Source organism: Nesoenas mayeri, assembly GCF_963082525.1.
Source record: "Nesoenas mayeri genome assembly, chromosome: 3".
NCBI classification, from domain to species: Eukaryota; Metazoa; Chordata; class Aves; order Columbiformes; family Columbidae; genus Nesoenas; species Nesoenas mayeri.
The window spans coordinates 33108472-33120711 of NC_137544.1; the positions used below are offsets into that span (position 1 = coordinate 33108472).

General features: G+C 35.8%; 1 protein-coding gene across 1 annotated transcript in view; it reads right to left on the reverse strand.

Annotated features, from left to right (window-relative positions):
* COL12A1 (collagen type XII alpha 1 chain) overlaps positions 1-12240 on the reverse strand; it is a gene marked incomplete at both ends in the record, with an annotated part of 99033 nt that overhangs the window by 41675 nt on the left and 45118 nt on the right. Inside the window, 13 exons of the mRNA XM_080342004.1 lie at positions 68-214; positions 795-914; positions 1074-1203; positions 2731-2873; positions 3795-3924; positions 4906-5048; positions 5750-5879; positions 6945-7084; positions 7949-8078; positions 10417-10559; positions 10872-10898; positions 10999-11131; positions 11401-11540. Coding sequence (XP_080198130.1) covers positions 68-214; positions 795-914; positions 1074-1203; positions 2731-2873; positions 3795-3924; positions 4906-5048; positions 5750-5879; positions 6945-7084; positions 7949-8078; positions 10417-10559; positions 10872-10898; positions 10999-11131; positions 11401-11540 — 1656 coding nt within the window. The remainder of the gene's footprint in view (positions 1-67; positions 215-794; positions 915-1073; positions 1204-2730; positions 2874-3794; positions 3925-4905; positions 5049-5749; positions 5880-6944; positions 7085-7948; positions 8079-10416; positions 10560-10871; positions 10899-10998; positions 11132-11400; positions 11541-12240) is intronic.

Here is a 12240-nt window from a genome sequence, read left to right on the forward strand (position 1 = left end):
AATCAATGTTATTTCAGATCAGCATATGTATCTAACATGATTATCGAAAGAAGTTATTTTGACTCACATGTAGTGCCTTGATCTGTCAAGGGTATGCTCATTCCAGAATCATACTGGGCATAAACATTCACATCGTAAGTAGTACTAGGAGATAGATTATGCAAGGTGTAGGAAGTCACTTCTCCCACAAAAACCTCCATGGGCTCATTCGAACCTTGAGTTGAAAGGAAACATTAAGAAAGTAAAGAGAGGGAATGGCTCGTGATTAGGTGAGCTACAAACCTATCTACCATCTTTTACATCTCATCAATTGTAAATCTCAGTTTTTTGAAAACAAAACATACTAATTTATTGAGTTTTAGTATGTTAGACTGTTGCAAACAGAATGTACACACAACTTTACAAACTATTGTGCAATGTTAGTGATTAATTTAACTTATAGGAAGGTATTTACATTGTTTCACTGCCACAGAAAACAAAGGTTCTGAAGGACATTAGTACCTTAATAAACGTCCAATACTCATTTCATATACACCTGTTCATATCCCCAGAAGGACAAGAGGCATTACAGAAAATAACAAGCATGGCCCAGGACTTGATCCACTCACTGTATTAAATTTTAATTCTACAATTCAATCTCTGTAATTGAATATATGAAACATTGTATTTGATAGTTCGTGCTTCTTCTAAAATACTGATAACAAGACTTAAGCTTCCATCAAAAGTCCTATTCTGATCTCCCATTAACCATTCAGTGATCTGAAAGTGAACTCAGAACAAAGAGGTTTTCTTACCCACAGGTTTGTACACAATTTTATAGCCAAGAACAGGGGATGGTGAAGGATCCCAGGAAACTCTGAATCGTGTATACCATTCATCAGTTATATACATATTTTGAGGGGGAAGTAGTCCAACTAAAAAGGAAGAAAAGCACTCTAATTAGACTAGTGACTGTTTTTCAGCCTCTAGAAGCTTACATTCTAGCTCTCATAGGTAATAATCACAATTCTGTAGTGCTCAAGGAATATGTGTCATACATTTTAAAAGTGATATATAATATTAAAATTAATTACCAGTTCTGCCATTTCCAGTCAGTTGTCCACCATCTCCATCTTCATACACGGCCACAACAGTAATTTTATATGGCGTATCTGATTGCAGTGGTTGTAGTATCACATTATTTCTTATCCCAGGAACTGTTGTCTATAATACAAAAGAAACAGAAGTAAACAAGCTCACAGTCCTGTATCTGATCAATAATAAGAGTAACTAGGAGTAAAAATCTGTTTTGACACTTGGCACACTTTTTTTGTGCCACTGTAGATAAAGTCATTTGGGATATCTTAAGGGTTATAGCCTATAAACAATTATCAGTATTTGTTATTTTAAATTATAAAATGCTGTGATCAGTGCAAAAAGATAAAACAAATTGACTCTTTAGTCCCTACCCTTACATCAGACTGAGATGCTGCTAGTTCTTCACTAAGAATTCCCTACTGTTCCCTCATAGAAAGGAAAAAGTCATGAAGATGTGTTTCAAGACAGAAAAAGAGAGGGAAAAGCTCCTAAAATGAAGATGGAAGTCAAAGTGATTCACGCTACTCATCAGTTTCATTTCTACTTTTTCATTATCCTCCTCTTAGGATATCATTTTCTTGGCAGAAACAACAGTTAAGTCTGAAAAGGAAGATCTAAATATTTTAATATGTAAAAATGTGTCTGTTTATGGATCTCTCAACATCTCAACTTCTGGGTGCAGCCATGAGGTATTGCTCCCTTCTAATGAGAAGATAGGTGTAATCCAAAAAGGGACACTGCTCCATAAAATGGCAATAAAGCGCTGAAACTATAGAAAGTAGCTTGAGATATCTATCTCAAAAGCATATCCCAGTCAACATTTTCCATTATTACTTGACAAATATTTTCAGTTGTTTGAGTCTTGCTGCTTTTATGACATGTCAAATATTTTCTGCAAGGAAGATATGTGTGTTGAAAAATATGTGTGTCCTGATTAACAGGTCCAGTAGGGAATTTTCCAACACTGAATTTTCAGCCTGTACAGTACAATAACATAAAAGCAGGAATAGCATTTAAATGACGCTCTGTACATGTTATATTTTGGCTGGTGACAGTCAGCAGGAATTCTGTCATTGACCTCTAGAAGATCTGATTTTGGTTTTGCTATAAACACTCAGAATTTTATAAACTTCAGATTAACTTGTGCTGTCATTAAGCTGCAGGAAATGAAACACAAACACAATTCATAGTGAATCTTACAAAAGCAAGTGAGATGCTGAATCAAAGTTACCACTGCTTTATTATTAAAGTCTGGCAACTCTTTTCCATTTATAAAATGGAGTTTATTCTGTATCTTAGCACACTGATTTCATAATGAATAGAGTATGAAGTAATAGATGACTATTCACTGTAGCACAATGTTTGAACTAAATGTCAGAAAGCAAGTTCTGCTCAGAATCTTCTGATTAATGTGTGACTCACATATTTAACCTTATTTTACATGCAAGATGGTTCATTAAACCATACATGTTCTGCAACTTTGTGGAAAAAAAATCTTTCATACAAGCTATGTCTTCTCAGCATTGATAACAATGACTAAAGGACCACAGGGTATGCAGAGTATACTACTTATAGAGCAGGTATCTGTTTTTCCATATCCAAAAGAATCAACTGAGAATGTCTCAATGCATACTAAGGAATTACAGAACTTACATATTCATCGATAGGGTCTCCCACAGTGGGTGAATAAATTATTCTGTATTGCTGGACTGGCCCATCAGCATGGTCCCATTGTACAGAAAGGCTGTTTGTGGTCTCATCGAACACTCTCACATTCCTTGGACCACTGCGTGGCACTAAAGAAAGAAAATACAGAAGGTTGTATGTAGCATGAGTCTTCCAGCTCAGTGTCACTCTCCCTGATTCAAACACTAAACTGAAGCCAAAGCTAAGGGCCCTCCCTGAAACCCTGAATAAACATATATAGGTAGATTTTGTCAAGAATAATATAGCAGTGCCTGAAGGCCTTAAATAGAAATAGGGTCTTAACTGGATGAACTGGAGCAGTATGGAAGGGAGAGAACATCAGAGGGATGTGCAAATTGAGTATCTACAAACATGCTGCTTCTCAGACTTTTGCAGACAAGTATAACTATAGCCTGTCACATCTGCAAGTTTTAAATGAATATGGGAGTTTAACAGAGAAAGTATAGAAGCAGCAGAAGAAAGGTGACCTATTACTGTCAGAGACAGTTTCTTTACATGTTACTTCTAAAATTAAGTAGAAAAGTAATAAAGAAGCCAAGCCTAAGCCAATCAAGATCCCACAAACTAAGTTGTAACAAGGACATTTTGGTGGTTAGGAATTTCCAGGAAAAAAAAAAAAAAAAAATCTGTGAAGGCTGGCATGCACAGTTATCATGTAAGACACACAACAGGAAGCACATATTTTTTTTCTCTTGACAGCAAATTCTATCCATCTTAGTGTGCTATTTTTTTCCAAAGGACAAATTGTTATTTATCTGCAATTACATTTTAAAGAACAGGTTTTAAACTCTTCAACATTCAAATTAGACTTATTTCACAAGTGAAAATTACATTAGTGATTATGCATGTACCTCAGCTGCCAGACAACATAGCAGAAGCACCCATCCATGGAAGCCTATAAGAGTTGCACTGAATGGCTTACATTAATTGAGATTGTAATCAATTGTATAAATCCTTCACATACCAATTTTGACTTATCTTTCACAAAGAAAACACTGAATGCCTCTTACATGTTCTTCCTTGTGCTTGGCTTGGATTTCCTTCACCATCTGCATACAGAGCTATAACATTTATTGAGTAAGGAGTGTCAGGAGCCAAGCGCTCCAGCATCACATCACGAGTGTTGCCTGGTACCACAATCTGAAACAGAAACAAAAGGCATTTTTATTAAAAAAAGCTTCAGTTTATACCATATCTTGTTCAAATGAACAAATTGAATGAAATACAGGAACACAATCATGGTGCACACTTTCCAAGAAAAACAATATGAGTTTAAAAATAAAAATTCAAGAGGAGGTGTAGAATAATGACAAATACATAAGGAGTGCTTGTTCTGCAAATGGAATTGTTATTTTTTTACATTTTACATGAAAATAGTTCAGAAAAATAAAAAAATAAATTAAAAAAAAAAAAATTCAGGAACCGAAACCAAAAAAAAGTAAATTCTGGTTTACTGATGTATAAAGGGCATACTCTAACAGGTACTAATAGACAGGTTCCCACTCATGTGTGAAAAAATATGCAGTTTCACTTTACAGATGCAAATTCTTTCATTTCCGTACATAAAAGTATATTCATCAGTATGGGTACAATATAGGTATACATTTTGTGTGAGTCCATTCAAAGGCTTAGGCCTAAAACTGCACCTATTTCTATGCAAATCCAAGAACACTTCACATCTAGAGGACAAACTTTCGCCCATATCCAGTCTTTACTGCTCACCAAGACCTACTCAACACTAATCATTTGGGGTAAACAGATGGTTTAGTGGTAAAATCACATGAACTTGGCATCTGGTTTCATAATTAAACATTTCCTAATAAATGTCTGTTGTTCCCTTGTCTCTTCTTAAAAAAAAATAAAAAGATTTTACCTCATCTTTACCCACAATATGATAAAGGATACTCAATCCTTGATCCTCAGTTTTAAATGGGAGGGCCTTATTTCTTTTATTTCACCAAATTAAACATTCATTTACAATGGACTGAATTCCTATAGACACAATGTTTTCAGTAGAGGGCAGACAGTTAATCTGAGTTTATTATTATTGTTCTACACTCATTAAGGAAGCAATATCCTCCACACACTTTTAAAGAAGAGTATAAAAAAAAAATTACTTACAGATTCTGATGGCCTTGGGCCAGACAGTGGAGCGTAATTAATTCTATACTGCTGTACTGGACCTGGAGCAGGTTCCCATCGGACATTCATGCTGTTTGGTGTGGGATTGTAAACCTGAATGTTTCTTGGTGTTCCTCTCTCCACTAGACCAAGGATAAATTAAACGAAGTTTTACAAAGTTGCTTAGGTAAGTTCTAGTTCTACTTGAATTTACAACAGTGCTCAAAGGAAGCTGAAAAGCACATCAACCCAAGATAAACGCATCACTTTTGTTACCACAAAATCTACAAATCTGAGAATCTCAGTGATTAGTCTTTGAGAACATCTCTGTCATGCTGCAAAGTACATCTGTTTATACTGCAAATTTAAGGTACACAACACTTTGTCACCATATGGTTAATTAGACAGGTATGAAATACAGCCACAAACTACACAGTGCAGGTCATATTGATGTTAGGAGCTCAAACTCCCTGGAAAATTTTAAGTACATGGTAAGAATATCAACATGGATTAACACCAATATTTGCCATTTGTTCACCAGTATTGCTACTGGCACTACAATTAAAATTTTACTATTGAGTGGAAACGAACAGTGAGTGGGCTGCACAACATAAGAGCTGAGCTTACTTGAGATATGTGGACTGAAAGTCTCCACTTGAATAAGCAAAGAAAACAGAATAAGTTACAGAGCTGCAGCCATAACCAAGCAGGTAAACAGATTTTCTTACACTTATGCTTTGGGGAAAATAAATTTCCACTTTTGATGTAAAATCAATTTCTAATGATCTGAGCCACTCACACAAAAATATCCTAACATTTTCTTGAAAAGGACTATTTTACTTACAAGTTCTTCCAGTGTCAGAGGTACGTCCACCATCCCCCTCTGGGAAAACTGGAACCACAGTTACAGTGTAAGGTGTGTTGGGTTCAAGAGTCCTCAGGATGACATAGTTTGTGTTTCCCGGTACTGTGGTCTACAAATTTAAAAAGAAAGGTAGAGGCATGACATTTACATAAATATGTAAAATTTTCAAGCTTTTTGTATCTCTCTTACTCCTCTGCTGCATCTAATTTCTAGACTGGATGTGATAAAAACTTTACAAAAGATGAAGCCTGAAGTAACAGGGTGCATGGTATCTTCTGGAATTGCCTTTTAAGAAGATTCTGTCTTGGGCTTAACAAAAATGGTTATTAAATCCTATGCTCTCCTATGCAATCCCCAAAGTTATCTTCACTTTTGGCTCCAGAACTTGTTATACTAATCTGCAGTGATCTCTTTAATAGCTACTGTTTGGCAGCTCACAGGCACTAAAAGGTCACTATTTAAATTTAATAAATAAATAAATAAATAACACTACAACATGCTAATGGAAATACATAATGAGCAACTCACTTTATTTAGTAAAACTCCACAGAATTTAAGAATATTTATCATCAGTATCTCTCTAGATGCTATTGAAAGAGTGGCAATTCAAGTACACTTCATTTCACGGGCACATCAGATTGCACAGATGTGGAAAAAGTAACACAAGTTGGAAAGAGTATTTTCCCAATCTGCAACAAGGGTTCGCTCTTTAAAAATTAAGTAATTTTAGGAGATTAGAATAAGAGACCTCTATGGATTTTTCTGTCTTCACTGATATCATCCTGCCGACTGCCTACAGCCACATGACTTCTTAGCAGTAAAAATGGACTGAAATGAGGTCTGCTGACTTAATAGCCTTTTGTACACCCTGAAGTCAGTTTTACATTTGCATTCACTTGCCTACGAATAAACAAACAAAAAATTATGTGTGCTGTTAAGTCCCTGTGCTAAGAATGAATCCCTGAAGGTTTACTATATAAAACCAAACATCTCTAATACCTATGGGAGTAACTGACTTCCATGGAGGTGCTCTGTATTTTCTCCAGGAGAACTATGAACAGAGAAAAAGCCAGTGCATAGGCAAACAAGACCCACTTCACTCAGCAACATTTCTCTCACCGCCACCATGAGCCACAGTTTATCTGGGACAGTGAGATACACATGAATTATTTACCATTTCTTCTGCACCTCCAGCTGTAGGTCCATAAAACACTTTATACTGGCGAGGATTTCCTTCTGCATGATCCCATCGAACGTTCAGAGTACTGGTGGTTGGGTCATAAACTAGCAAGTTCTTCACAGTAGTGAGAGGTTCTGAAACAGATCAATGAGCTATCAGAAATGTGGAACCACATTCTCTCACCTGTGCTGTCAGATCATGCCTATGTAATGTATCATTAGGAAATTTTAAAAACAACAGGTTTAGTAGTTCACATTAAATGTTATTTCTCTTAACACATCAGCCTCATCTAATAGAATAAGGAATGCTAAACATAGTAAGAAAAATTTATTTCTGGACAGTATTTTAGAATTAGACAATGAGTTAATTAGGATTTTCTTCTTCATTCCTCACCAAACACATTGCTATGTCTGACTTTTCACTGCAGACTCAAAAGTAGACTAAGTATTTTTCACTACATTTATAGTTATATAATTAATTGTTTTAAAATAGTTAATTATTTTTTATGCCTGAAGTGCCTCTGATAACAAATCAGTCAATGCTTTCTATAGCAGGATCAAAACAATGCTATCAACATAAAATGGTACAGTCTCAAAGTGCACATTGTAAAGGTCAGTCTCTGAACTGAAGGTGTGACAGGAAACTAGTAAACTTACACTTAATAGCACACATATGAGAACCACATGCCTTCAGATGCTTGAAGGTGTTTGCTAAATTGTGACACAGGGCAATTAAATAGATTAAAATGAGGGAGAAGTTCCATGGTAGCACCAAGGTCTCTCTCAACCTCTAAAAGCCAGGCATCCGGTCTATGGTAATGGTCCAGGGTTTCTCTGCAGCCAGTAGACTGACAGGCCTTCTTACTTCAGATATTTGAAACCCATCAGAGGACAAATATTGATGGTATTAATTTCACCACGAGAAATTTTTCTCAGCTAATTTGACAAGCAATGTATATTGTTTCCCATCTAGTAAGAATATCTTAAGAAGTTACTTACTGGTTCTTCCCCGTCCTGTCATTCGTCCCCCTTCACCATCTGCGTACATTGATGACACAGTAATAGCATATGGTGTGTCGGGCTGCAGCTTCTGTATTACCACACTGTTCTGACGTCCTCCAACCATAGTCTGCAATAAATGAAAGGAAAATATCAAAATCACTTTTATGCTGCCCCTTTTATTCTTACTATTACAGTGAAGAATGTAAGCATTTGATGCAGAGCAGAAAACACCATGATATATGCTGCAATGCTCTTGTGATTGACACTGACAGTAGACATTGAACAACAGTAATATTTAGTACAAATTCATCTTAGCAAGTTTAGACAGAGTCCAATGACACAAAGCCAGTATTCTTTAAGACCTCCAGACTTGCATATAACCACAATCATATATCAACTGCCAGTTCTATGCTAGCACAGTGTTGCCTCTGACCGTATCATGTTGAAATCAAAGACAGCCTTTTATTCAGTTTGACAGATTTCAAATTGGTTTCTTTATGTACAAAATGATACTTCAGCTTCTAAAACATCTTTGTTAAGAGTCTAAAATTATTATGCATCTTTCATTTCAATTTTTCTTTTACATATACTTATTCAATCATAATCTCCACCAAATAAAAGACTTACAGTGCACTGAGAATGATACTTAGATTCTTCAGCGGTTATGAATCATGAGCTTTCGGGGTTTTAATTATGTGAAATTACACTTATTCAAGAGCATTCTTTGTACTTTTAAGACCATCTGCACATTTTCAAAGCCTATTCAGCAAATACATTTGTCATAACACTTAAAAGCTTCTGGTGATGAAGAACTGATAATGAGCAAGCATTTAAACACCTTCACATTTCATAGAAGTAGATTATTTTAATTTACAAGGATACTTTTTATTTGTGCTCAAGCATACAAAGTTAGGTTCAAAGAAAAAATGCTTTTAGCATCCCATCATGGCTGTCTTCACATTTTAGTATCTGTTTGTCTTTCAAAATCCCACCGTTAATAATCATCGTGGTCCCTGGAGTTCAGTGCTCAGTATTTGCAGTGTTGTCTTCAGGTAATCTGTGCTCTTTCTTGGTACTAAGAATGTTAAATGTCAGACAGCAATAAAAACCTTCTAGAACTTCTATTTTAAATATTTCAGTTGGGCCACTGTTACTGCCTACCCAGCAGCTGCAGCTTAATAAAATATCACAGTAACAAAAAAAGCAGACAAGGAATTACTATCATATAATTGAGAATTATTTGTAGATGGATGTTAAAATGCCATGAATAAGTAAGTAAGTGTTCTGTGTGCTGCCCTCAAAAAGAGGTATTTTGCCCTGGAGTCCATCCGGTTGTGAACAGTTAAGTCTATTAGATCTATTCTTTGCATAAATTTCAGCAGAATGATCATAATTCCTTTTTTACTCCAGTACCAGCAATTAATTACAGATATTAATCAACCTTACTGCTGTTCTTTATTCTTCTAGTGATTTCTCACTAAGCTTGCATTCAACTTCTCAATTCAGTCAACAGCTCAATTACCTCAACTTAAATGCACATTGTTCAGATGAGAGTAAAAATGGGTGCATGTGTCCAACTGATTCTAAAGTAAACATTCCTCGATAGGCTTCTAAACGTGTGATCTCTGATTACAGGAGCAAGTTAAATGTGTGTGGTTCTCATTTGAAAGTGTTCCTCTGAGTCATTTGGCAGTAACCACAACACCCTCCCACTGCAGACCGGGGCATTTTTAAGTAGCACACATTTCTGATAAACAGGCTGAACGAATTACCATTCCCAAGCTGTGTTGTGTAGGCTGCCAGGAGTCAGCACAGCTCTTGCTGATGACTCGAGGAAAGCTGGCTGATCATACAGTACTGGCTCTCCCTATCATCACAGCTGCTCAGTCATATTAAAAGACATTAAAATAGGTAAAACACTTCTCCAGCATATGTTTTACATGGATTTGTTTCTGTAACTGCCACTTCTGGGCAGCTATTCTGTCCCTAGCACAGTAAGTGACAGTCTCTACTGTCCACAGTATGTTCCACTGCAAAGTCCCTCTGATAGCATGTGAACCACACCATGAAAACAATGGAAAACTCTGGACTATGGAAGTAATCATGGTAGTTCATTTGCTGATTGTTGGCATAACCATATATCTGTGATTTGTAGTCTTATGTGCTGATTGACTTCTTCCTCAACACTTCACTTTATTCTAGTTATATCCATAGATTATGTGATTTTCAAGAAAAGAGGCTGTATTCAAAGTTAATGTTGCTCCATAAAGAGCATTCTATCTTGGATTTGAAAGGGGAGAAATAAAAAGGTGGGAATATATACTCATTCACTACAAATATAAAACGTCATCTAAAAGATGATTAATATATACACTGTTGTGTTTTAAAAATAAATTATTTTAATGGATTACTTTGCAGAAGTATCATTTAAGATTGAATAACTATAGTACATCAAAATTAGTTACCGACTGTTCAGGGCCATCCCCACTGATAGGCTGGTAAATGATCCTGTATCTCTGCACTCGACCACTGGCAGGATCCCACTTCACAGTCAAACTGTGTGAAGTTGCATTATACACTTGAAGGTTTCGTGGGCCACTCTTCGGGGCTGAGAAATGTGATAAAGAAAAGAATAAGTATGTAATTCAAGCAAAAACCATGGACAAAGATTTCATTCATAGTTTGAGGGCTGCATGAATTCCTGATCAAGAGCAGAATGCCCTAATTCCAAGACAACAAATGTGTAATATTAGTAAAATAATAAACATGTGGTAAACTAGTGTTCAATATTCTTCCAAATATACAATAATATATATTAAATTATCTCAGTTTTTTAATGTCAACATTGCTCACAGTTTAGAAAAAAAGATGGCTATGAGTTTTCTTTAATAACTCCATACCTGCAAATTCAGATTCTTACCTTGTGTGGTGATAGGTACCAAGGGTACTAGAAAAAAGTAGAAAGAGTTTTCAGAATTCTTGTATATGTATGCCTTCTGATTTAATAAGTATGAATATCAACATGCAGAAACCCTTTATTTACTTACATGTTCGTTCACTGCCAATGAGGTCATCACTTTCTGACTCATCAGGATAGATGGCAGTAATTGAGATATCATATAATGTGTCTGGATTCAGATTTTCAAAGACCACACTATTCTCATCGCCATTTAAGATAGTCTTATGGAGAAATTTAAAAAAAAAAAAAAAAAAAGGAAGCAAATAAATAAAGACAAAACAAACAGAGTGGGATATAACTTGAGTAACTTTTTACACAGTAGCATCACTAAATGTATCTCTAAGTATGTGTTCTACACCTTCTTACTGAATTTCCATTGAGCACAACAGGAGGGCTTGCGAGTTATAGGCCACTTATTAATTACACTTCCGATTTTAAAAATATAACCTCTGAGAAATTGCCCACAAAATCTTGTGGTGACTAGCCTTACCTCCTGTTTTTCTGGTCTTCCATAGGGTCCCCAGGTTATTCTATACAGAGAGACATCTGAAGCTCCATGATCCCAAGTTCCTCTGAAACTGTTTGTGGTTACATCTGTGATTCTGAGATTGACTGGTGCTGGCACAGGCTCTATTATGAGAAAAGGAAAATTATTCCACAAATATAACTACAAAATATATATAGTTAAACCAAGGAATTACTCAGACAAAGAATTTAGATTATGTAGAAGATTGATCTCTCAATTACCATGCTTCTAATGACTACAATAAAATTCTGTAGTATAACCCAGTCCACCTACACTAAGCAAATGATAGAATCATAGAATCACAGAATCATAGAATCATTTTGGTTGGAAGAGACCCTCAAGATTATCAAGTCCAACCATAAGGTTACATCACCAGGTCATCACCTGATAAAACAGACGTATCTCTACCGACCCCCATAGAGGTCACAACTCACATGCCTACTCAAAACAACTGAAGTCCTGGCTCTTACGTTTTGGAGTTAGGAGGAGTGATTATGCACTCCCACACACAGAGGTCAAGCTCGTGCGTGAGTTTCTCCCAGATCTTGAAATTCTTTATATAAGCCAAATAAGTCTTGACTGAATTACACCACTTATTTAGAAAGAATTCACAGAGGTTAACTGTAGGTTAAGGAGGCCAAATATTATAGTCACTAGGAAGAAATGAGTAAATAGGTAAAACCAGAGTTCTTTGGCAGAGCTTTTCTCTTTTTTCTTACACACATATTCACACAAAACCACAGCTATAGATGAAAAGCAAGCACATAAACACATTCTTAAATACACTAGGCTACAAAATGAAAA